This window comes from Rhinopithecus roxellana, chromosome 19, assembly GCF_007565055.1.
Source record: "Rhinopithecus roxellana isolate Shanxi Qingling chromosome 19, ASM756505v1, whole genome shotgun sequence".
Lineage (NCBI taxonomy): Eukaryota > Metazoa > Chordata > Mammalia > Primates > Cercopithecidae > Rhinopithecus > Rhinopithecus roxellana.
The window spans coordinates 39,768,160-39,794,054 of record NC_044567.1 but is presented as its reverse complement, the minus strand read 5'-3'; the positions used below and the strand labels follow the sequence as shown (position 1 = coordinate 39,794,054).

At 52.1% G+C, this 25,895-nt stretch overlaps 2 protein-coding genes across 3 annotated transcripts in view; one reads left to right on the top strand and one right to left on the bottom strand.

The window, feature by feature from the left end:
- NPLOC4 (NPL4 homolog, ubiquitin recognition factor) overlaps positions 1-12,333 on the bottom strand; it is a 78,298-nt gene extending 65,965 nt beyond the window's left edge. For both annotated transcript variants that reach the window (XM_010354290.2, XM_030923140.1), the window contains exons 1-2: positions 12,102-12,333; positions 4,728-4,808 (exon numbers count right to left, since the gene is read on the bottom strand). In XM_010354290.2, the coding sequence (XP_010352592.1) occupies positions 4,728-4,808; positions 12,102-12,116 (96 nt within the window). In that variant the 5' untranslated portion in view covers positions 12,117-12,333. The remainder of the gene's footprint in view (positions 1-4,727; positions 4,809-12,101) is intronic.
- TSPAN10 (tetraspanin 10) lies at positions 11,634-25,034 on the top strand. Its single transcript, XM_030923141.1, has 4 exons — positions 11,634-11,712; positions 17,590-17,748; positions 20,617-21,254; positions 24,176-25,034. The coding sequence occupies exons 1-4, from the start codon at positions 11,653-11,655 to the stop codon at positions 24,567-24,569; spliced, it is 1,251 nt and encodes a 416-aa protein (XP_030779001.1). The 5' UTR covers positions 11,634-11,652; the 3' UTR covers positions 24,570-25,034.
- Positions 25,035-25,895: the final 861 nt, after the last annotated feature.

Sequence of the window (25,895 nt, the reverse complement as noted above, 5' to 3'; positions counted from 1 at the left end):
ACTCAGGAGGCTGACGCAGGAGAATGGCGTGAACCCGGGAGGTGGAGCTTGCAGTGAGCAGAGATTGCGCACTGCACTCCAGCCTGGGAGACAGAGCGAGACTCTGTCTCATTAAAAAAAAAAAAAAAAAGACCGGGCGCAGTGGCTCCCGCCTGTAATCCTAGCACTTTGGGAGGCCAAGACAGGTGGATCACGAGGTCAGGAGATCGAGACCATCCTGGCTAACATGGTGAAACCCCATATCTACTAAAACTACAAAAAATTAGCCAGGTGTGACGGCGGGCGCCTGTAGTTCCAGGTACTCAGGAGGCTGAGGCAGGAGAATGGCCTGAACCTGGGAGGTGGAGTTCGTAGTGAGCCGAGACCGCGCCACTGCACTCCACCCTGGGTGACAGAGAGAGACTCTGTCTCAAAAAAAAAAAGACAGAAAAGAACGAAGATAGAACAAAAAACTTTAAAGAGTGGCCAAAATCCCACAATTTAATGAAAAACATCAAATAACAAATCCAGGAAGTTCGGCAAACTCTCCCAAGTTAGGATACAAAGAACACCACTGCGAGGCACACCAGAGTCACAATGCTGAAAGCTAGAGATAAATGAAGATAAGAAGATGGTGGAACAACAGCTTCAAATGCTTAACAGGACCAGGCACCACAGGTCCCGCCTGGAATCCCAGCACTCTGGGAGGCAGGGCGGGGAGGATCACTTGATCAAGACCAGCCTAGACAACGTGGTGAAACCCCCATCTCTACCAAAAAATTAAGCAATCAGCTGGGAGGTTGAGGTGGGAGCATCGCTTGAGCCCACGAAGTCAAGGCTGCAGTGAGCTGTGACTGTGCCAGTGCACTCCAACCTAGGCAAAAAAAAAAAAAAAAAGGACCGAGCAAGGTGGATCACACCTGCAATCCCAGCACTCTGGGAGGCTGAGGCGGGTGGATAACCTGAGGTCAGAAGTTAAAGACCAGACTGGCCAACATAGTGAAACCCCATCTCTACTAAAAATACAAAAATTGGCCGGGCGCGGTGGCTCAAGCCTGTAATCCCAGCACTTTGGGAGGCCGAGACGGGCGGATCACGAGGTCAGGAGATCGAGACCATCCTGGCTAACACGGTGAAACCCCGTCTCTACTAAAAAATACAAAAAAAACTAGCCGGGCGAGGTGGCGGGCGCCTGTAGTCCCAGCTACTCCGGAGGCTGAGGCAGGAGAATAGCGTGAACCCGGGAGGCGGAGCTTGCAGTGAGCTGAGATCCGGCCACTGCACTCCAGCCTGGGCGACAGAGCAACACTCCGTCTCAAAAAAAAAAAAAAAAAAAAAAAAAAAATACAAAAATTAGCTGGACATGGTGGCGGGAGCCTGTAGTCCCAGCTACTGGGGAGGCTGAGGCAAGAGAATCACTTGAACCTGGGAGGCGGAGGTTGCAGTGAGGCCAGATTATGCCACTGCACTCCAGCTTGGGCAACACAATGAGACTTCGTCTCAAAAAAAAGGCCGGGCGCGGTGGCTCACGCCTGTAATCCCAACACTTTGGGAGGTCAAGGCAGACAGATCACGAGGTCAGGAGATCGAGACCATTCTGGCTAACACGGTGAAATCCTGTCTCTATTGAAAATACAAAAAATCAGCCAGCCATGGTGGCGGGCGCCTGTAGTCCCAGCTACTCGGGAGGCTGAGGCAGGAGAATGGCGTGAACCTGGGAGGCGGAGCTTGCAGTGAGCCGAGATCACACTACTGCACTCCAGCCTGGGTGACAGAGCAAGATTCTGTCTCAAAAAAAAAAAAAAAAAAAAAAAAAAATTGGTGCATGGTTGGGAACAAAAAAGAAATGTCAACATGTCAACTTAGAAATCTGTTTCAGGCCAGGCGCAGTGGCTCAAGCCTGTAATCGTAGCACTTTGGGAAGCCAAGACAGGCGGATCACGAGGTCAGGAGATTGAGACCATCCTGGCAAACACGGTGAAACCCAGTCTCTACTAAAGAATACAAAAAACTAGCCGGGCGAGGTGGTGGGCACCTGTAGTCCCAGCTACTCGGGAGGCTGAGGCAGGAGAATGGCATAAACCCGGGAGGCGGAGCTTGCACTGAGCTGAGATCCGGCCACTGCACTCCCGCCTGGGCGACAGAGCGAGACTCCGTCTCAAAAAAAAAAAAAAAAAGAAAGAAAAGAAATCTGTTTCGAGGCCGGGCACGGTGGCTCACGCCTGTAATCCTACCATTTTGGGAGGCCAAGGCGGGTGGATCACCTGAGGTGAGGAGTTCGAGACCAGCCTGACCAACATGGTGAAACTCGGTCTCTGTTAAAAAGACAAAATTAGCCGGACTTGGTGGCACATGCCTGTAATCCTAGCTACTCGGGAGGCTGAGGCAGAAGAATCGCTTGAACCCAGGAGGCAGAGTATGCAATGAGCCAAGATCATGCCATCGCACTCCAGCCTGGGCAAAAAGAGCGAAACTCCGTCTCAAAAAATAAAACAAAACTTAGCTGGGTATGGTGGTGCACGCCTGGAATCCCAGCTACTTGGGAGGCTGAGGCAGGAGAATCACTGGAACCTAGGAGGCAGAGGTTACACTGAGCCGCGATCACGCCACTGCACTCCAGTCTGGGCGACAGAAAAAGACTCCATGTCAAAAAGAGAAAGAATTTCATATTGAATGAAAATATCCTCCCAGCACTTTGGGAGGCCGAGGCAGGTGGATCACAAGGTCAGATCAAGACCATCCTGGCTAACACAGTGAAACCCCGTCTCTACTAACAATACAAAAATTTAGCCGGGCATGGTGGCAGGCGCCTGTAGTCCCAGCTACTCGGGAGGCTGAGGCAGGAGAATGGCGTGAACCTGGGAGGTGGAGCTTGCATGAGCCGAGATAGCGCCACTGCACTCCAGACCGGGCGACAGAGCAAGACTCCCTTTCAAAAAAAAAAAAAAAAGTAAAAAAAGAAAATATCTTTCACGGCCAGGCGCAGTGGCTCACGCCAAAGCAGGTGGATCACAAGGTCAAGAATTCAACCAGCCTGGTGAAGACGGTGAAACCCCGTCTCTACTAAAAACACAAAAAATTAGCCGGGTGTGGTGGCGGGTGCCTGTAATCCCAGCTACTCAGGAGGCTGAGGCAGAGAATTCCTTGAACCCAGGAGGCGGAGGTTGCAGTGAGCCGAGATCGTGCCACTACTCCAGCCTGGGGAACAGAGCGAGATGTCATCTCAAAAAAAAAGAAAATATCCTTCACATAAATACAGGGCAAAACTAAAACATTTTCAGGTCAAAAAAACCCCAAGGGTCTGTGACCAACAAACCTACCTGCAACAAAGGCTAAAGGATTTTTTTTTTGAGATGGAGTCTCACTCTGTCACCCAGGCTAGAGTGCAGTGGCTCACTTGGCTCACTGTAAGCCCCGCCTCCCAGGTTCATGCCATTCTCCTGCCTCAGCCTCCCAAGTAGCTGGGACTACAGGTGCCCGCCACACACCTGGCTAATTTTTTGTATGTTTAGTAGAGACGGGGTTTTACCACATTAGCCAGGATGGTCTCGATCTCCTGACCTCATGATCCACCCTCCTTGGCCCCCCCAAAGTGCTGGGATTACAGGCGTGAGCCACCACACCTGGCCTGGATGTTTTTCAGTCTGAAGAGAAATAACTCCAGACAGAAACAGTCTGAGGAAATCCATGGGAAAAGTAAATAAGGAAGAAACGGTGAAGATAAGCTAAGAAGTTCATACTAGGCAACTATCACAGTAAATGAAATATTTTGTGATTGGTTAAAAACGGAAAAACTGTCATGGGAATCCTGGACACAACACAGGTCAGGAGACCAGGGAAGAGCCAGGGATGATTCTTTGAATCAACTGTAGTCATATCTACAATTCATACTCAGTTAATACTTTCTTCTTTTCTTTTTTTTTTTTTGAGACAGAGTCTCACTTCGTCGCCCAGGCTGGAGTGCAGTGGTGTGATCTCGGCTCACTGCAAGCTCTGCCTCCCGGGTTTAGGCCTTTCTCCTGCCTCAGTCTCCGGAGTAGCTGGGACTACAGGCGCTGCCACCGCGCCGGGCTAGTTTTTTTTTGTATTTTTTTAGTAGAGACGGGGTTTCACCGTGTTAGCCAGGATGGTCTCGATCTCCTGACCTCGTGATCCACCCGTCTCGGCCTCCCAAAGTGCTGGGATTACAGGCTTGAGCCACCGCGCCCGGCCACTCTTGTGAAATACGTTTTTTTTTTTTTTTTTTTGAGATGGAGTCTCACTCTGTTGCCCAGGCTGGAGTGCAGTGACCTGATCTCGGCTCCCTGCAACCTCTACCTTCCGAGTTCAAGCAATTCTCCTGCCTCTGCTTCCCAAGTAACTGGGATTACAGGCACCTGCAACCGCACCCAGCTAATTTTTGTATTTTTAGTAGAGATGGGCTTTCACCATCTTGGTCAGGCTGGTCTTGAATTCCTAACCTGTGATCCACCCCCTTGGCCTCCCAAAGTGCTGGGATTACAGGTGTGAGTCACTGCGACCAGCCGTGAAATACTTTTACACTTACCTTTGGGCTCTTGGTCCTATAATTTTGAGCAGTTAGCTGCGACAAACATCTCATTCAACCCAACTATTATAGAGAAATGCAATGCAAGAGGCAATTTGGGAATAGGGAAAATAAGAAAATGAGGAGAAGCGAAAAGGTATCGATGGGAGTAACAGCAGAGGATGAAAAAGATCCTGAGGGTCAACACCCAGGCCACAGATACCTTTTTCAAAAACGTTGCTGCTGTTTCTCTCTTTGTTGCTGTGATCCGCTTCACTCCATCCGGGGACTGGACACGAATTATCTGTTGCAAACAAAACATGATGGTTACTGCACAGCCTAGTGAGGTCCTGATCTACTACCACGGCTTCCATATGTGGTCTTTTAGCATCTGGGTCACTGAAACATAAAGCCAAACCTCACTCTTCACCTTTCAATACCCAGCTCAATCCTTCTAGAAGATGATGCAGAGGGGTGAGATTCATCAGCATATGGGGAGATATTTTAAGAGTACTGTCCTCTCAACTCTTAGTTTCACTCAGAAAACAACTTTAATTCCTAATCACTATTTATAGAGTATATGTAAAACACTTTTTGTCTCTTTGAACTGAAACAGAAAAAAACCCACCATGAACCATGAATGGTGTTCTTTCTTTCTTTCTTTCTTTCTTTATTTTTTTTTTTTTTTTGAGACGGAGTCTCGCTCTGTCGCCCAGGCGGGAGTGCAGTGGCCGGATCTCAGCTCACTGCAAGCTCCGCCTCCCGGGTTCCCGCCATTCTCCTGCCTCAGCCTCCGGAGTAGCTGGGACTACAGGCGCCTGCCACCTCGCCCGGCTAGTTTTTTTTTTTGTATTTTTAGTAGAGACAGGGTTTCACTGTGTTAGCCAGGATGGTCTCGACCTCCTGACCTTGTGATCCGCCCGCCTCGGCCTCCCAAAGTGCTGGGATTACAGGCTTGAGCCACCGCGCCCGGCCTATTTTTTTTTTTTTTTTTTTGAGAAGGAGTCTCGCTCTGTCACCCAGGCTGGAGTGCAGTGGCCAGATCTCAGTTCACTGCAAACTCCGCCTCCCGGGTTTACGCCATTCTCCTGCCTCAGCCTCCCGAGTAGCTGGGACTACAGGCGCCCGCCACCTCGCCCGGCTAGTTTTTTTGTATTTTTTTAGTGTTCTTTAAAAAAGATGTCTTTGGGGAAAAAAAAGAAAAAAAAAAGATATTACTTTGTTCCAGGATCTATATACAAACATTAGATAGTCTTTAAGAGTCCTGCAATTCAAAAGAATCACAGGGAACTTTCTAATTGTTACTTTTTTTTTTACTTTTTTGAGACAGGGTCTTGCTGTCACCCAGACTGGAGTGCAGTGGCAAAATCACAGCTTACTGCAGCCTTGACCTCCAAGATTCAAGTGATCCTCTGACCTCAGCCTCCCAAGAGCTGGGACCACAGATTTGCACCACCACACCAGGTTAATTTTTTTTTTGTAGTGATGGAGTGTCACCATACTGCCCAGGCTGGTCTCGAGCTCCTGGGCTCAAGTGATCCTGCCACTGTGCTGGGATTACGGGTGTGAGCCACCACGCCCAGCTATTACTTTCCCTAAAAAAGTTTTTAAAATGGCCAGGCACGGTGGCTGACATCTGTAATTGTAGCACTTTGGGAGGCTAAGGCGGTGGATAACTTGAGATCAGAAGTTCAAGACCTATGGGCAACATGGGGAAACCCCATCTCTATTAAAAATACAAAAGTTAGCCAGGCATGGTAGCAAACGCCTATGGTCTCAGCTACTCAGGGAGCTGAGGCATGAGGATCACTTGAACCAGGGAGGCTGAGGCTACAGTGAGCCCAAATGGTGCCACTGCACTCCAGCGTTGGTGACAAAGTGAGACCCTGTCTCAAAAAAAGAGATTAGGCCAGGCACAATGGCTCATGCCTGTAATCCCAGCACTCTGGGAGGCCGAGGCGAGCGGATCACCTGAGGTCAGGAGTTCGAGACCAGCCTAGCCAACATGGTGAAACCCCATCTCTACTAAATATACAAAAATTAGCCAGGCATGGTGGCAGGCACCTATAATCCTAGCTACTCGGGAGGCTGAGGCAGGAGAATCGCTTGAACCCAGGAGGCAGAGGTTGCAGTGAACCAAGATCATGCATGATGCACAGCAAGACTTCATCTCAAAAAAATATTAAAACTTAAATTTAAATTTAAAAAAGAGATTAAAATTAAAAGCAATAAAGGTCTTTAATGGTAAAATTTAGTAGGGTTTTGAAAAAATATTTTCAGCTGGGCACAGTGGCTCACGCCTATAATCCCAGCACTTCAGGAGGCCAAGGCAGGAGGATTTCTTTAGCCCAGGAGTTCAAGATCAGCCTGGCCAATACAGCAAGACCCCATCCTAATGTAGTAACGTGTGTGTACGTGTGTGTGCACATATGTATATTAAAGTGTGTGTGTATGTATACATATATATATACATTTTTTTTTCCCATAGCAAGCCTAAAAAAGTTGGCAGACCTGGAAGACTACTGGACAAAGGGCATTACTTTCTAAGACGACTTGATTTTTATGCCGATGAAAGCCACTGTTAAAGTGAGTTACCATGCCTAGCCGACAGCACAGGTCTCTGCTTTAGACAGGGAGGATGAAATGGCATGCTCTGCAGCAAACAAAGACCTGCCCCAACCACCTGCAGTACAGGAAGGAAGCCAGACAGGAACATGCCCATAATTGTCTTAGCTTCTGTCAGCAAAGACTGACGGTGTATTCTATAGCTTCTTTCTCTCTCATTTCCTGCATTAACGTCTCTTGTATTTAGCTCATTCTTTTTTCCCGAGACAGTTTCAATCTTGTGGCCCAGGCTAGCGTGCAATGGCACGATTTTGGCTCACTGCAATCTCTGCCTCTTGAGTTCAAGTGATTCTCCTGCCTCAGCCTCCTGAGTAGCTGGAATCACAAGTGCCCACCACCACACCCAGATCATTTTTGTTTGTTTGTTTGTTTCTGAGACAGAGTCTTCTCCCGTCGCCCAGGCTGGAGTGCAGTGACGCAATCTCAGCTCACTGCAATCTCCACCTCCCAGGTTCAGGCGATTCTCCTGTCTCAGCCTCCTGAGTATCTGGGATTACAGGCGTGCACCACCATGCCCAGCTAATTTTTGTATTTTTAGTAGAGACGGGGTTTCAACACGTTAGTCAATCTGGTCTTAAACTCCTACCTCAGGTGATCCACCTGCCTCAGCCTCCCAAAGTGCTGGGATTACAGGCATGAGCCACCAATCCTGGCCTAGCGGATTTTTTGTAGTGAAACAGTTCAATTCCCTTATTTCCTTTTTTTTTTTTCCTTCCTCAGACGGACTCTCGCTCTTGTCACTCAGGCTGGAGTGCAATGGCGTGATCTTGGCTCACTGCCACCTCCACCTCCCGAGTTCAAGCGATTCTCCTGTCTCGGCCTCCTGAGTAACTGGGATTACAGGTGCCCGCCCCCACGCCTGGCTAATTTTTAGTATTTTTAGTAGAGACAGAGTTTTGCCATGTTGGCCAAGCTGGTCTCGAACTCCTGACCTCAAGTGATCCACCCGCCTCGGCCTCCCAAAGTGCTGGGATTACAGGCATGCGCCACAGCACCCAGCCTCCCTTATTTCCTTTTTTATAAATTCTGTAACTACTTTCTGTGAGGTTACAATGGGTGTTACAGTAAACATTCTCTTCAACCACTATGCAGATGAAAAGTGTCACAAGCCATTGTCTAAAAAAGATTTCCACTGAGCACAGATAAAACACCATAAAGGCTTAGAGTCTACTGGAATGTGTCCACTTTTATTAAAGTAACTAAGCCTAATCTAGATTTTCCTGAAATAGGGTAACCCTGTCCTGCATTTTCCCATAACTTTCACTTGGCAGAAAAGGCTCCACCCGACATGTTCTCAACTTTTAAGATTTTGTTTTCAGGCTGGGCACGGTGACTCAGGCCTGTAATCCCAGCACTCTGGGAGGCTGCGGTAGACGGATCACTTGAGCTCAGGAGACCAGTCTGGGCAACTCCGTCTGTATTTAAAAAAAAAAAAAAAAAGATTTTGTTTTGAATAATCTCTGAATATTCCAATTGTTAAGAGAATATAAAAAGATATAACTAGAAATACAATTCTTTTTACTTTTAACATCTAGTATACTTCATTCTAGATTGAATACCCAAGAATAACATTTTCACAATACATAGCATTAGGTAAATACTAACACTTACTTGTTTCTAAAATCTGTCTCCCAACATTTAGCTATCTTAAAAAGGAAAGTTCTGTTCTAATGAAGGGAATAGTGTGAATGTTCCTTCAAATGATGACTCTAGAACAAGAGCATGTCACCGCCACTCTTTACAGAGCTAAATGGTTCAGGCTGCAGAATTCTAAGGTGAAGAAGTCATCCTACTTGATCCTCTACCACAGAAGATGGGAGTCCAGGTTTCCAAGGCCAACTCCAGTATTTAACAAGAGACAAACATAATTTGTACCAAGGAAAGTTCTGGCCTAGCCTCTGACATGGACTACAAAATGAAATACACAGCAAGAGACAGACCTGACAACATGAACACACAGCCTCTTGGTAACTTAGGTTTCCCTATTTATAAGAAAATAAGACCAGAACGCTCCTTGGGGAAGTTGAAAAACTGGTGAGATACAGTTATATCCACAGAAACTCTTTTTTCCCTTCAAGACGGAGTCTTGCTCCGTCGCCCAGAGCTGGAGTGCAATGACACGATCTCAGTTCACTGTAACCTCCACCTGCCGAGTTCAAGCAATTCTCCTGCCTCAGCTTCCCAAGTAGCTGGGATTACAGGCGCCCGCCACCGCGCCCTGCTAATTTTTGCATTTTTTTTTTTTTTTTTTTTTTTTTTACAGACAAGAGTCTCTTGTCACCCAGGCTGGAGTGCAGTGGTGTGATCTTGGCTCACTGCAACCTCCGTCTCCCGGGTTCTAGTAATTCTCCTGCCTCAGCCTCCCGAGTGGCTGGGATTACAGGCGCACGCCACCATGCCCAGTTAATTTTTTGTACTTTTTTTTTTTTAGTAGACACGAGGTTTCACCCTGTTGCCCAGGCTGGTCTCAAACTCCTGAGCTCAAGCAATCCACCTGCCTTGGCCTCCCAAAGTGCTAGGATTACAAGCCTGAGCCACCACGCCCTAATTTTTGTATTTTTAGTAAAGACGTGGTTTCACCATGTTGGCCAGGCTGATCTCGAACTACTGACCTCATGATACACCCGCCTCGGCCTCTCAAAGTGCTGGGATTACAGGTGTGAGCCACCGCGCCCAGCCCAGAAACTTTTAAAGACCTGTTTCTTAAATTCAAAATAACTTTTTAAATCAATTTCAAAAGAAGAGTGTTTTAATTCCTCACAATCCGAGAAATTCAACAAGATCTAATGCTGCCAGTGAGAGCCTAACCTTACATACGCTGGTGGGGAAAAAATAACCTTGTCTGAAACACTCTTCACGTGCCAATGGTTACTTTAACTCGGTTAAAAGTACAAAGGCAGCTTGAAAGAAGGTTTGAGTGCTAATTCCTAACCTATTTCTAGGCAGAGTCACCAATGATTAACACTTTTCTTTTTTTTTTTGAGACAGTCTCGCTCTGTCACCCAGGCTGGAGTCCAAGTGCACAATCTGGGCTGACTGCAACCTCCACCTCCTGGGTTTGAGTGATTCCCCTCCCTCAGCCTCTGGAGTAGCTGGGATAACAGGTGCACGACACCACACCCAGCTCATTTTGGTATTTTTAGTAGAGACAGTGTTTCACCATGTTGGTCAGGCTAGTCTTGAACTCCTGACCTCGTGATTCGCCCGCCTGGGCCTCCTAAAGTGCTGGGATTATAGGCGTAAGCCACTGCGCGGCCACATTTTATTTTTCAAAGGAGTCAAAGGTTTCTTGGCCAGGCATGGTAGCTCAGAGCTGTAATCCTAACAATTTGGGACCCCAAGGCAAGAGGATCCCTGGAGCTCAGAGACCAGCCTGTGCAACGTTTGACCAGGAGTCAACGTTTCCTAAATTTCCAGGAGTCGACGTTGACCAGGAGTCAATGTTTCCTAAGCTTCTCCTGGACCCTATATTCATTCCACTCATCTCCAGGTTGGGAAACACAGAGGCACCAGGAGGGCCCCTGAATGGAGAGCTGACGGGACCACCAGAGAAGAGCCTTGTGCGCAAGTGTTAGGTTATCCTGGAGACCCATCTGTCTGCGTGTGACAGAGTCTCATTCTGTCGCCCAGGCCGGAGTCCAGTGACGCCACCTCGGCTCACCATGTTGGCCGGGCTGGTCTTGAACTCCTGACCTCAGGTGATCCACCCACCTCGGTCTCTCAAAGTGTTGGGATTACAGGTGTGAGTCACCGCACCAGTCCTAGAGACCTATTCTTGACACCTGGCAAAACTGCAGAGACTGTCACAATGCTAGAGTATGAACAGTACTCCTCACCCAATCCTGCTTCCCCCAGAAATCCCAAATCTTCCTTAATATTAACCAGAATGTTCCTGTCCAATGGTCAGTTTTTTTTCCCCCATCACATTTACTTTTGGGGAGAAACTTCTCACAACTTAACAAGAGCCTGGTTTTATCTGATTTGTCACTGATTTTTTTTTTACCTTAAGGGGAGGTGTGTGACAATTTATTTTTATTTTTTATTTTTTTGAGACACAGTCTCGCTGTATAGCCCAGGCTGGAGTGCAATGGAGGGATCTCAGCTCACTGCAACCTCCACCTCCCGGGTTCAAGTGATTCTCCTGCCTCAGCCTCCCAAGTAGCTGGGATTACAGGCGTGCGCCATGACGCCCGGCTAATTTTTTGTATTTTTAGTAGAGACGGGAGTTCGCCATGTTGGCCAGGCTGGTCTTGAACTCCTGACCTCAGGTGATCCACCCACCTCGGCCTCCCGAAGTGCTGAGATTACAGGCGTGAGCCACTGCGCCCAGCCGACAATTTTAATTTCAGGTAAAAAGTGAAATCAACATCATTTACAACATTCCTCTTAAAGAGGAATTGTCAAGTTTTCCTTCCAAGCAAGGAGCAAAGCCGGCAAGTCACTGCTTTCATTTTCCCAGGTCCTCTGGTGCGGAGGGAGCTCTGTAACGTCCCCGTCTGCAGAGCTGCTCTCTTCAGTGACTCATGACAAGGCACTCGCTGGGAAGCGGGAGAGCAGGAGGAGAGAATCAGGGGGAGATGAGGGTAAGAGGTGCCCCTGGCTCTGAGAGGGGCAGGACTGGCTGCGAGTCCCTGGAATTAGACCAGGAAGTCTCCTGGAGCCGGGAAACGGGTGGGGAAGGGGGGCGGTTTCTCTTCGCCACAGTCCATTCTCCCTGCAGAAAGGCTCGGCCTTTCCCTGCCCAGGGCGGGGAACCCGGCTCGCAAGTCCTCCGGGGACGGACAGGGACGGGAAGAAGCCCAGGGGGTGAAAGTCCCCGAGAGGGGCCCAGCCACGGCAGAGAAAGCCCCGGCAAAAGAAGGGAAAGGGGCCGAGTCTCGGGGCCGGCAGGCCCGCCTCCCCCACAGGCCGCGGCCGGCAAATCTGCTGCCTCATCCCGGCGTCCCCGCTCCCGCCCGGCCGCCGCACTCACGATGCTCTCGGCCATGGCGGCCGCTCCTGCCTCCGGGCTGGAGCCCCGGGCCGCCGCCGCCTGCCGCCCCAAGGGCCTCGCAGACCCGGCCGCGGCCTCAGCCCCGGCCCCGGCCTCTCTACGCCGCCGCCACCGCCGCTCCAGCTTCGCCCGCCCGGCTCCACCAGCCGCCGACGTAACCGTGCCTCGCTCAATACGCTCCCCGCGGGCGCGCGGCCGGGAAACCAGGTTCCGGCCCCACCAACTGCCCAACGCATGCGCAGAGCGGCGCCGCTGACCCGCCCCGCATCCCTGCAACTAGAGGAGGGGATTTTGGAAAGATGCCTCTGCGATGACTTATGCTCGTCCTCGGAAACCCAAGCGGTACCGAAAAGCCCAAAAAGCAGGCAAAGACAAGCATCCGAAATCTCACCCAAAAATAACTACTGCTGCGTATTGTAGCGTATTATAATTGGGGAAACAGCATTCCGAACTTCTCTCCATGCACAAGTAGATGAACAATTTCAGGAAGGGAGGATCACACCTTCATGTTATTTTTTAAAGTATTTTTAAAATTTAACATAAGAAAAACAAATGAGTTTAAACCGCATTTTAGGCCGGGCGCGGTGGCTCAAGCCTGTAATCCCAGCACTTTGGGAGGCCGAGGCGGGCGGATCACGAGGTCAGGAGATCGAGACCATCCTGGCTAACACGGTGAAACCCCGTCTCTACTAAAAATACAAAAAACTAGCCGGGCGAGGTGGCGGGCGCCTGTAGTCCCAGCTACTCGGGAGGCTGAGGCAGGAGAATGGCGTAAACCCGGGAGGCGGAGCTTGCAGTGAGCTGAGATCCGGCCACTGCACTCCAGCCCGGGCGACAGAGCAAGACTCCGTCTCAAAAAAAAAAATAAAAAATAAAAAATAAATAAAATAAAATAAAAAAATAAACCGCATTTCAGGCCGGGCGCGGTGGCTCATGCCTGTAATCCCAGCATTTTGGGAGGCCAAGGTGGACGGATCATCTGAGGTCAAAAGTTGGAGACCAGCCTGGCCAAAATAGTGAAAACCCCGTCACTACTCAAAATACAAGATTAGGCCATACGCGGTGGCTCACGCCTGTAATCCCAGCACTTTGGGAGGCCGAGGCAGGTGGATCACCTGAGGTCAGGAGTTCGAGACCAGCCTGACCAACATGGTGAAACCCTGTCTCTACTAAAAATACAAAAATTAACCGGGCGTGGTGGCACGTGCCTGTAGTCCCAGCTACTCAGGAGTCTGAGGCCGGACAGTCTCTTGAAGCCTAGAGGCGGAGGTTGGAGTGAGCCAACTTGGTGCCACTGCACTCCAGCCTGGTCTACAGAGTGAGACTTCATCTCCAAACAAACAAACAAAGACATCACTTCACAGATTCTAAGGATTTTAGGAATTGGATGCTAGGAAACCGAAAGAACAAATATATACATATTTCACAACATCACAATTACCGTGAGGGTTTTTTTAAACTATGTTAAATTATGTTAATTGAGGCCTGGCATGGTGGCTCACTTTGGGAGGCCGAGGAGGGAAGATCACAAGGTCAGGAGATCTAGACCATCCTGGCTAACACTGTGAAACCCCATTTCTACTGAAAAATACAAAAAAATTAGCCAGGCATGGTGGCAGGCGCCTGTAGTCCCAGCTACTCAGGAGGCTGAGGCAGAAGGGCGTGAACCCGTGGGGCAGAGCTTGCAGTGAGCCAAGATCGCGCCACTGCACTCCAGCCTGAGCAACAGAGTGAGACTCCATCTCCAAAAAAAAAAAAATTATGCTAATTGATTAAATTCTGTTAGTAATTGTATTAGTTTGCTAAGGGTGCCACTGTAACTGCCCAACAGGTTGTCCCTGCCCACTGCCTAGACTTTATCAAGACAGGGGAATTGCAATAAAGAGTTTAATTCACACAGAGCCAGCTTGTATGGCTTACTGAGGTTTTATTACTACTCAAAAAAATTAGCGTCCTCAAGAATTTGGGGATTAGAGTTTTGCTTGGTTTTTTTTGTTTTTGTTTTGTTTTTTTGAGACTGAATCACTGTATCACCCACACTGGAGTGCAGTGGTGCGATCTCGGCTCACTGCAACCTCCACCTCCTGGGTTCCAGCGATTCTTCTGCCTCAGCCTCCCGGGTAAATGGGACTACAGGCACCCACCACCACGCCTGGCTAATTTTGTATTTTTAGTAGAGACGGGGTTTCTCAATGTTGGTCAGGCTGGTCTCGAACTCCCGACCTCAGGTGATCCGCCCTCCTGGGCCACCCCAACGTGCTGGGACTACAGGTGTGAGTCACTGTGCCCAACTGGGGATTGGCGTTTTTAAGGATAATTTGGTAGGTATGGGGTCAGAAAGTAGGGAGTGTTGATTGGTTGGGTAAGAGATGAAATGATAGGGAGTCAAAACTGTCCTCTTGTGCTGAGTTAGTTCCTGGGTGGGGGCCACAAGATATGAGCCAGTTTATCAGTCTGGGTGGTGCCAGCTGATCCATGGATTGCAGAGTCTGCAAAATATCTCAAGCACTGATCTGTTTTATAATAGCGATGTTATCCTGAGGAGCAATTTGGGAGGTTTAGAATCTTGTAGCCTCCAGCTACATGACTCCTAAACCATAATTTCTAATCTTCTTTTTTTTTTTTTTTTTTTTTTGAGACGGAGTCTCGCTCTGTCGCCCAGGCTGGAGTGCAGTGGCACGATCTCAGCTCACTGCAAGCCCCGCCTCCTGGGTTCACGCCATTCTCCTGCCTCAGCCTCCCAAGTAGCTAGGACTACAGGCGCCTGCCACCACGCCCGGCTAATTTTTTGTATTTTTAGTAGAGACGGGGTTTCACCGTGTTAGCCAGGATGGTCTTGATCTCCTGACTTCGTGATCCACCCGCCTCAGCCTCCCAAAGTGCTGGGATTATAGGCATGAGCCACCGTACCTGGCCTGGAATTATTTTCTGACAGTCCTGGAAGCTAGAATCCCAGATGGAGGTGTCAGTAGACGTGGTTTCTCTTTTTTTTTTTTTTTTTTTTTTTTTGAGACGGAGTCTCACTCAGGCTGGAGTGCAGTGGCGCAATCTCAGCTGACTGCAAGCTCTGCCTCCCAGGTTCACGCCATTCTCCTGCCTCAGCCTCCCGACTAACTGGGACTACAAGGCGTGAGCCACCGCGCCCAGCTAATTTTTGTATTTTTAGTAGAGACAGGGTTTCACTATATTGGTCAGGCTGGTCTTGAACTCCTAACCCCATGATCCGCCCACTTTGGCCTCCCGAAGTGCTGGGATTACAGGCGTGAGCCACTGTGCCCAGCCATCCCCATCTTTCAAATACAGCTGTTTGTCTAAAAAAAATAAAATGAAGGCCTCTTGCCTTTAATCCCGGCACTTTGGGAGGCCGAGGCAGGTGAATCGTGAGGTCAGGAGTTTAAGACCAGCCTGACCAACATCATAAAACCCCGTCTTTACTAAAAATACAAAAATTAGCCGGGCGTGGTAGCACGTGCCTGTAATCCCAGCTACTAAGGAGGCTGAGGCAGGAGAATCGCTTGAACCTGGGAGGCAAAGGTTGCAGTGAGCTGAGATCGCACCACTGCACTCCAGCTTGGGCGACAGGGCAAGACTCTGTCTCAGAAAAATTAATTAATTAATAATAACATAAAAAACTAAAATAATAAACAAATAAAAATGTGGCCAGGCACAGTGGTTCATGTCTGTAATCCCAGCACTTTGGGAGGCCGAGGTGAGTGGATCACCTGAGATCAGGAGTTCAAGACCAGCCTGGCCAACATGGTAAAACCCCATCTCCACTAAAAATACAAAAAATTAGCTGGGTGTGGTGGCATGCACCTATAATCCAAGCTACTCAGGAGGCTGAGGCAGGAGAATCCCTTGAACCCAGGAGACAGAGGTTGCAGTGAGCCAAGATCGTGCCACTGCACTCCAGCCTGGGTGACAGAGCGAGATTCCGTCTCAAAAAACAGAACTTCATTCTTTTATGCCCAAATCATATTGTTCTGTGGGAAGCTAGTAGGGAGACATGAAGCAAGAACACAGACAACTACCAAGTGAAGCAAAGTCAAGCACATTGTAATACTGTAAAAGGTAAAAGGTGTTCCAGAAGCCCAGAAGAGAGTGGGCTACAGCTCCCCAGGCTGGAGAAGAGGCTTTTGTGGAGGAAATGGTCTGAAGCTGGCTGGGGAGACAGGGAGGGCTCTAGATGACAGGGATGGCACAGTGAGGAGATTTCAGGGAACAGCAAAGGTCAGGGACACATGGATGCCAGGCCCGGGACCAGCAAGCCGCCCATTTGGCTGGATTGTCAAGTGGTGAGCAAGATCAGCGGTGGATACAGCTAAGGAGAGAGTCAAACAAAAGAAGCTGACACACCCGCGTAGGGGCAAGGTGACGGTGGAAACAGCATGTGGTGTGCAGCAGATCCCAGGTGTTCACTCTTTCTCTTGCCATGAAAACGTGCAGAGGCTCTCCTTGAAGCAGAGGCTCTCCTTGAAGCGAGACTCTCCTTGAAGTCTCTTCTGCCCAAGACCTCCAGAGGTCTCATGAGCTCCCAGCACCTTTGACAGACATATCTACACCTCACACATCCCACATGGAACCAGCAAGGCTGGGGAGGGGGCATGCCCAAGGTGGCACGGAATTGGTGGCAGGTGGCATCCCACGTTAGAGATCCCTGGAGCACCCTAGTCCAGGCATAAGCACACAGTGGTGACCACAGCACATTCCTGCTCCTGAGAGGCTCAGGGGGTGGGGAAGCCCCAAGCCCAGTACCTTAAAACCAGGAAGGAGGGCTGGGCACGGTGGATCATGCCTGTAATCCCAGCACTTTGGAAGCCAAGGCGGGCGGATCACCTGAGGTTGGGAGTTCGAGACCAGCCTGACCAACATGGAGAAACCCGTCTCTACTAAAAATACAGAAAATTAGCTGGGCGCAGTGGCACATGCCTGTAATCCCAGCTACTAGGGAGGCTGAGGCAGAAGAATCATTTAAACCTGGGATGCAGAGGTTGCAGTGAGCCGAGATCACGCCATTGCACTCTAGCCTGGGCAACAAGAGCAAAACTCAGTCTCAAAAACAAAAACAAAAACCAGGAAGGAGGTGGTCTGGTGGGTGGACGCTGCTTCATTCGTGCAGTGAACAAACCTGGGGGATAGATTGGCACTGGGGCTGCCCATGGGTCTCTTGGGATTGGGGTTGGGAACCAATTTGCCGAGGTCTGATTCCCTGGTTGGGAGCTGATGGAGCAGCTGCTGATCCTGCAGAGCTGAAGTCTGCCTGGGGGCCCTGCAGTGACAGCCACAAGGCTGGCCCCCAAACGTCGTACCTGCGCAGAGCTTAACGGATCCACAGAGCCAGGGCTGGGGAGAAATGTGTCTCCACATGCAGAGGCTGCCTTAAGCTCTAAAATGTGATTCTTCACATGACTCAACTGTGACTCTGGCATCTGGGTGGGGCTCGCAGCTCCCCCATTTCCATGCCCAGGGCTGCACCGTTCACAGACCAGTCCAGGGCCACGGTCAGGACCAGCCCAGCAGCCCAGCCTCAGAGGAGCCAGCAAACCTCTCCCGGTGCCTGTGCTGGGGGCTTTCTGTTCCAGCATCAAAGATGGAGGAAGGGGAGAGGAGCCCCTTACTCCCCCAGGTGAGCAGTGCCAAGTGGCCTTGCCCTGAGGCTGGAGATGTCCCCAGCCCTGAGGTCCCAAGGGAAGTCCCTGGGCTGGGTTCACACCCACCCCTGCCCCTGGTGCCACCCCACACCTCAATGCTGAGATTGGGTTGGGGGGTGGTTCTAGGCAGCCCCCTCCCCCTTCCCCACTGCTACAGTTCTGTCAGGCCCATGCTGGCCTCTGGTCAAGGGATCTGCCAGGTCTCCCTAAGGGCCTTGGGGGCAACCTTTGGCTCAGGGTGCAGGAGGGGGTGAAGGCAAACGTCCCTTGCAGCCAGCCTCCAACGGCTTCTGGCCACAGCAGCCCCGGTCTGGCCAACCAGGCACTGGCAGCCTGTCCTTTTGCTTCAAGTGACTTGTTGAGGTCTTGGGGGTGATAAATAACCCTCCTGTGGGGCCGGGCACGGTGGCTCACCCCTGTAATCCCAGCACTTTGGAAGGCTGAGGAGGGAGGATTGCGTGAGCCCAGGAGTTCAGGACCAGCCTGGGCAATGTAGCGAGACCCTGTCTCTACAAAAAATGCTACATATTTTTTTTTCTTTTTTTTTTTTTTTTTGAGACAGAGTCTCGCTCTGTCGCCCAGGCTGGAGTGCAGTGGCCGGATCTCAGCTCACTGCAAGCTCCGCCTCCCGGGTTTACGCCATTCTCCTGCCTCAGCCTCCCGAGTAGCTGGGACTACAGGCACCCACCACCTCGCCCGGCTAGTTTTTGTATTTTTTTAGTAGAGACGGGGTTTCACCATGTTAGCCAGGATGGTCTCGATCTCCTGACCTCGTGATCCGCCCGTCTCGGCCTCCCAAAGTGCTGGGATTACAGGCTTGAGCCACCGCACCAGGCCATATATATATATTTTAAATGGAGTCTGGCTTTGTCACCAGGATGGAGTGCAGTGGCACAAACTTGGCTGACTGCAATGTCCACCTCCTAGGTTCAAGCAATTCACATGCCTCAGCCTCCGGAGTAGCTGGGATTACAGGCACACGCCACCACACCCAGCTGACTCTTTTAGTAGAGACGGGTTTTTACCATGTTGGCCAGGATGGTCTCGATCTCCTGACCTCGTGATCCACCCGCCTCGGCCTCCCAAAGTGCTGGGATTACATGCGTGAGCCACCATGCCTGACTTACAAAAAATAATTTCAAAAAATTGGCTGGGTGCGGTGGCTCAAGCCTGTAATCCCAGCACTTTGGGAGGCCGAGACGGGCAGATCACAAGGTTAGGAGATCGAGACCATCCTGGCTAACACGGTGAAACCCCGTCTCTACTAAAAAATACAAAAAACCTAGCCGGGTGAGGTGGTGGGCACCTGTAGTCCCAGCTACTCAGGAGGCTGAGGCAGGAGAATGGCGTGAACCCGGGAGGCAGAGCTTGCAGTGAGCTGAGATCCGGCCACTGCACTCCAGCCTGGGCGACAGAGCAAGACTCCATCTCAAAATAATAATAATATTAATAATTATAATAATAATAATAATTTCAAAAAATTACCGGGACATGGTGGCAGTACTTGTAGTCCCAGCTACTCAGGAGGCTGAAGAGGAAGGATGGCTTGAGCCCGGGAGTTTGAGGCTGCAGTAAGCCGAGAGCCTGATGCTGCAATCAGCTTCTTCCTGGTGAAACTGGGTTGGAATAGGATCCTTGCCCAGCACACAGCCATGGCTTCTTTTTATTTTTATTTATTTATTTTTTCAGATGGAGTCCTGCTCTGTCACCCAGGCTGAAGTGCAGTTGTGCGATCTCTGCTCATGCAACCTCTGCCTCCTGGGTTCAAGCAATTCTCCTGCCTCAGCCTCCCGAGTAGCTGGGATTACAGGCATGTGCCACCGCACCCAGCTAATTTTTTTTTTTCTTTTTTTTTTTTTTTAAGTAGAGATGAGGTTTCTCCGTGTTGGTCAGGCTGGTCTTGAATTCCTGACCTCAGGTGACCCACCCGCCTCAGCCTCCCAAAGTGTTGGGATTACAGGCATGAGCCACAGCGTCCAGCCCAGCCATGGCTCCTTATTCTCCTTTTTCAAAAACCTCTGTTCCCGGCAGAACTGGGCACCTGCAGGGCTGCCTCTTCCCCCACAGAGAGAGACCAGCAGGCCTTTCCTGCCAGTGGGCCAGGGGGTCCCCTCTGAAGGCCCTGCAAGCCCTCAGATGGTCTCCCTGGGTTCCTGGACACCCTCCTCCCTGTCCTGGGAGCCTGTTGGGCAGGGCACTGTCCTGTCCTTGGCAGCAGGGCTCAGTGCCATGTCCGCACTCGGTGTGGGCTGTTGGTGGGGCTGAATGAGTGGGTGCTGGGATGTGAGGACTGGTTTCAGAGGGGAAGGGAAAGGGCAGCCATGTGGGCCAGCCCCTCTGGCTGGTGAGGGAGCTCCTTTACACAAGGTCCATGCTACAGGCACATACAGACTGATCCAGACAGATGCTGTTTCAAACACTGGGGAAGCAGCCCTGCCTGTGCACTGCAGGAAAGCCAGGGTGGTCCTGACCCAGGGAGGCCGCAGCCACCCACACGTAGGACCGGGAGAGAGTGGGTGTGTTCACTGAGCGCCACCCTGCCTGGTCTTCACCACAGCCTTTCAGGATCTGCTCATCACCCTGTTCTAAAGGTGAGGGCCCACACACTAGTAGGCAGCAAAGTTGGGGCCCTCATGGTCCCTTCTGCTGCCCAGCCAAGCAGGACAGCCCTGAGGGCCCCCTGCCCCTGGCTGTCCACATCTCTGAGCTCCAGTTCTGCCCTCCACCATCCGGCATCCTCCCATCCCTTGAGGGCTCTGCCACTGAGCTCTTCCCTGACCCCTCACCATTTGTCACAGAGTCTGGGTGAATGCGGTCTCACCCTGTTACTCTTCCCTCTGCAGGAAACTGCAGGCCAGAAGCCCCTCTCTGTGCACAGTCCACCCACCGCAGGCTGTCTAGATCCAGTGCCCTGGGAGGACCAGGCGGACGCCTGGGGCTGCAGCTGCTGTCCCCCGGAGACCAAGCGCCAGGCCTTGAGGGGCACCCCCGGGAAAGGACCAGCCCCTTCCCTGTCCATAGGGAGCAGCTGTGTCAAGTATCTGATCTTCTTCTCCAACTTCCTTTTCTCCCTGCTGGGGCTGCTGGCCCTGGCCATCGGGCTCTGGGGCCTGGCCGTCAAGGGGTCTCTGGGAAGTGATCTGGGGGGGCCCCTGCCTGCAGACCCCATGCTGGGGCTGGCACTGGGGGGGCTGGTAGTCAGCGCAGTGAGCCTGGCTGGCTGCCTGGGCGCCCTCTGTGAGAACACCTGCCTGTTACATGGCTTCTCCGGGGGCATCCTTGCCTTCCTGGTGCTTGAGGCCCTGGCAGGGGCCCTGGTGGTGGCCCTCTGGGGCCCACTGCAAGACAGCCTGGAGCACACCCTGCATGTGGCCATCGCTCACTACCAGGACGACGCAGACCTGCGCTTCCTTCTCGACCAAGTCCAGCTCGGGCTGAAGTGCTGCGGGGCTGCCTCCTACCAGGACTGGCAGCAGAACCTGTGAGTCTTGGAGTGGGCGAGGGACAGGGCCGCCACAAGATCCCAGAGGCCACACACCCTCGTGTGTGTACAAACAGTCACTCACATGTACACAGTCATTCGTGCATGCCCACATGCATGCACACATATACCCACATGTACACATATCCACACTGACACGTCTCGTGCTCACAGGTTTCACGGGTGTGGACACACACCTACACACTCCTCTACACTGACATGAACATGTTCTCATGTGCACACACAAAACAGCCTCACACTCAGGCATACACTCAAACTGAAATATGTTCATATACACACGTGTCATGCACACAAGGTACAGGGGTGCTTGCCTCTCCTTGTTCCTTGGGCTCAGGGCCCCAGTCAGCCCTGCGTTCCCCACAGCCTCCAGTGTGATTCTGTTCCCCCTGCCAGGGCCAGGAGGACTACCCAGGATCTTAGTGGAGAAGCTGAACCCACAGACTTAGAAAGTCATTTTTCTGCTGGGCATGATGGCTCACACCTGTAATCCCAGCACTTTGGGAGGCCGAGGCAGGCAGATCACCTGAGGTCAGGAGTTCGAGACCAGCCTGGCCAACATGGTGAAGCCCCCTCTCTACTAAAAATACAAAAATTAGCCAGGAGTGGTGGCAGGCACCTGTAATCCCAGCTACTCAGGAGGCTGAGGCAGGAGAATCACTTGAACCCAGGAGGTGGCGGTTGCAGCCAAAACCGCACCACTGCACTCCAGCCTAGGCAACAGAGCGAGACTCCATCTCAAAAAAAAAAAAAAAAAAAAACAAAAGGCCGGGCATGGTGACTCACACCTATAATCCCAGCACTTTGGGAGGCAGAGATGGGCGGATCACAAGGTCAGGAGATCCAGATCATCCTGGCTAACACGGTGAAACCCCATCTCTACTAAAAAATAGAAAAAATTAGCCAGGCGTGGTGATGGGCGCCTGTAGTCCCAGTTACTCAGGAGGCTGAGGCAGGAGAATGGCGTGAACCTGGGAGGCGGAACTCCCAGTGAGCTGAGATCCGGCCACTGCACTCCAGCCTGGGTGACAGAGCAAGACTGCGTCTCAAAAAAAAAAAAAAAAAGAAAGAAAGAAAATGACTTTTAGATGAATTCCGGACATTATTCCAGAATCTGACTCCACAGTTTCCCTCCGCCGTGAGTGTGATTAAACGCTGTCCATTTAGGATCCAGTGCAGGATTTTCTTTTTTTTTTTTTTTTTTTTTTGAGGCAGAGTCTCACTCTGTCGCCGGGGCTGGAGTGCAGTGGCCGGCTCTCAGCTCACTGCAAGCTCCGCCTCCCGGGTTTACGCCATTCTCTTGCCTCAGCCTCCCGAGTAGCTGGGACTACAGGCGCCCGCCACTTCGCCCGGCTAGTTTTTGTATTTTTAGTAGAGACGGGGTTTCACCGTGTTAGCCAGGATGGTCTCGATCTCCTGACCTCGTGATCCGCCCGTCTCGGCCTCCCAAAGTGCTGGGATTACAGGCTTGAGCCACCGCGCCCGGCCAGGATTTTCTTTTTTTTTTTTTTTTTTTTTTTTTTTTTTTTTTTTTTTGAAGCGGAGTCTCGCTCTGTCGCCCGGACTGGAGTGCAGTGGCCGGATCTCAGCTCACTGCAAGCTCCGCCTCCCGGGTTTACGCCATTCTCCTGCCTCAGCCTCCCGAGTAGCTGGGACTACAGGCGCCCGCCACTTCGCCCGGCTAGTTTTTTGTATTTTTAGTAGAGATGGGGTTTCACCGTGTTAGCCAGGATGGTCTCGATCTCCTGACCTCGTGATCCGCCCGTCTCGGCCTCCCAAAGTGCTGGGATTACAGGCTTGAGCCACCGCGCCCGGCCTGGATTTTCTTATGTTCTGCTTGAGGGTAGCTGTCTGTTTTTGTTTTTTGATGGAGTCTCGCTCTGTCGTCCAGGCTGGAGTGCAGTGGCTCGATCTCGGCTCACTGGAGGGAGGGTAGCTATCTGTTTCATTAGCTATCCTCAGCGCATGCACACCCCAAGCAGCACGTACTCTCCATGCCACACCCAGGACAGAGGATATGCACTCTGTCTCCCAAGCCTTCTTGGTGCAGGTATCAGGGGCAGCTGAACACAACAGATGAAGTCATAGGCGACCCTGAAAACTGGCCATCGGGACCCAGCAGTGGCTAACAGGTGGGGTCCTTCCAGACTCTGCAAAACACCACATAGGTTGCTTTTTGGCCAAGTGTGACTGGGTTGGTGGCAGCCCCCCTAGAGTGTTGTGATGCCACCTCTGCTGCTGGCCTCGACCCCCTCCCCTGCCTAAGTGGAGAACACTCTTCTAGAGTGGAAAGGGCATGGGGATGAGCCTGCAGGTCTGCTGGGCCCGTGTGCAGAGCCCCGGACACCAGTGGATGCCTAGGGCACCTGGGGACTGCCTGCCCTGGGCTGTGATGAGATCAACACTCCCCAGCCACCCTGGGAGCTCCTCCCCTGCCCCTGCGTTCTGTCACTGCCGGGTACTGCCTCCCAAGCCCTTGCTTTTCCCAGTAAGACCTGTGGACCATTCCAGAAGCCTCTGCCAGAGTTCCATCCACCCTCCCCCGCTCCAACTCTACCTTCTCAATGAACTCAGCAGCCTCTGCGGAGGGAGGTCCTCTCATCAATGCTTGTCTGTTTCCCCTTCAACCGTCTCATTAAATATCCTCCTGCTAGTCAACACAGCCACCACCCCTACCTGCAAGCTGGAGGACTGCCATGCACAGGGATACGCTATAGAGAGCCAGATGCTGTGTGTGTCCGTGTGTGCAGGTGTGTGTGCGAATATGCGGATGTATGTACGTGTGTGCATGTGCCTGTGTGGCCATGGAAGAGTGAAGGTGGGTAGGCGACATTGGCTTCTGTGCCTGGTCCCAGAAGAGCGGGCCCTCCCCGCCAGAACTAACGCCTCCGTGCGCTTTGCAGGTACTTTAACTGCAGCTCCCCCGGGGTGCAGGCCTGCAGCCTTCCTGCCTCCTGCTGCATCGACCCCCGAGAAGATGGAGCCTCTGTCAACGACCAGTGCGGCTTCGGGGTCCTGGGCCTGGATGCGGACGCAGCTCAGAGAGTGGTGCACCTGGAGGGCTGCGGCCCGCCGCTCAGGCGGTGGCTGCGCGCAAACCTGGCGGCCTCGGGCGGCTACGCAATCGCGGTGGTGCTGCTGCAGGGCGCAGAGCTCCTGCTGGTCGCCCGGCTGCTCCGGGTACTCGCTGCCCGCAGGGGCGCGGCGTCGGGCCCCGGAGCGCGCGGGGAGGACCGCGCTGGCCCCCAGAGCCCCGGCCCCGGCGCCCCGCCCGCTGCCAAACCCGCCCGGGGCTGAGCGCACGCCCTGGATTCCGAGGCTGCCACGCACAGGGATACAGGGGGCACCGCCGTCCGTTGGCTAAAACGCGCTGCCTGCGCCGCCGCCGCCGCCTGATTTCGCTCGGGCTTCCGGAGACTTCGCCGTGGGACCTACCTAGCTTGCCCACGCCGCGCGCTCTGCGTCCCCCACGCCAGCCCACAACGGAGGGCGCCCGGCAAACCCACGGTATTGGCGTGAGGAGCACGAGGGGCCGGAGGAAATCCTGGAGCTGACCCTCACCTCCGAACCCCCACTCCCCCCCACCGGGCGCACAGTTCCCACCTCCTGGCACCTCCCTCCCCTGGGGCCGCCACCCTTTCTGGGCTCGTGGTGGTGGAGCTAAGGTCCAGGCCTCTCCCTGCCGAGTGCATTTTTGGGGAAAGAGTAAATGTTTTATTGGGGTGTATCATTCACACAATAAAGACACCAATCTTCGAGGCAGCGTGGGGAATTCTTACCCATCTAAGCCTGTGAATCCACCACAGGTCCGAACGGGGAGTTCCAGCCCCTGCCGGCGAGCTCAACCCCAAGACTGCCCTGCTCTGACTTCATTGCCAGGGCCAGTGGGGCCTGTTTTGGGCTTTCACCGTAAGTGGAATCCCAGAGGGTCTGTCCAGAGTCAGATCTGGCCCTTTCTGTGAATGGACTGGTCCATATAAACAGGGGGCTACTGTGAGGGCGCCTGCTGCTGGGCCAGCTTGCAGAGCTCTTGCTTCCCCCGGATGTGGTGTCAGGAGTGGGATCTCAGTCACAACTGGGCATGTTTTGTTTTTGTTTTGTTTTGAGACAGGGTTCACTCTGTCACCTAGGCTGAAGTGCAGTGGCAGGGTCTCAGCTCACTGCAGCCTCTGCCTCCTTAGCTCAATCAATCCTCCCACCTTAGCCTCCTGAGTAGCTAGAACTACAGGTGCCTGCCACCACGCCCAGACAATTTTTTTTTTTTTGAGATGGAGTTTTGCTCTTGTTGCCCAGGCTGAAGTGCAATGGTGCGATCTTGGTTCACCACACCCTCTGCCTCCCGGTTCAAGCGATTCTCCTGCCTTAGCATCCCAAGTAGCTGGGATTACAGGCATGCGCCACCACACCAGGCTAATTTGTACTTTTTTTTTTTTTTTTTTTTTGAGACGGAGTCTTGCTCTGTCGCCCGGGCTGGAGTGCAGTGGCCGGATCTCAGCTCACTGCAAGCTCCGCCTCCCGGGTTTATGCCATTCTCCTGCCTCAGCCTCCCGAGTAGCTGGGACTACAGGCGCCCGCCACCTCGCCCGGCTAGTTTTTTGTATTTTTAGTAGAGACGGGGTTTCA

Coding starts and splice junctions, on each gene's coding strand:
- TSPAN10 (XM_030923141.1), top strand. CDS start 11,653: ATGACAAGGCACTCGCTGGGAAGCGGGAGAGCAGGAGGAGAGAATCAG. Junction 11,713..17,589: donor AGAATCAGGGGGAGATGAGG/GTAAGAGGTGCC, acceptor TTCCATGCCCAG/GGCTGCACCGTTCACAGACC. Junction 17,749..20,616: donor GGAGCCCCTTACTCCCCCAG/GTGAGCAGTGCC, acceptor TTCCCTCTGCAG/GAAACTGCAGGCCAGAAGCC.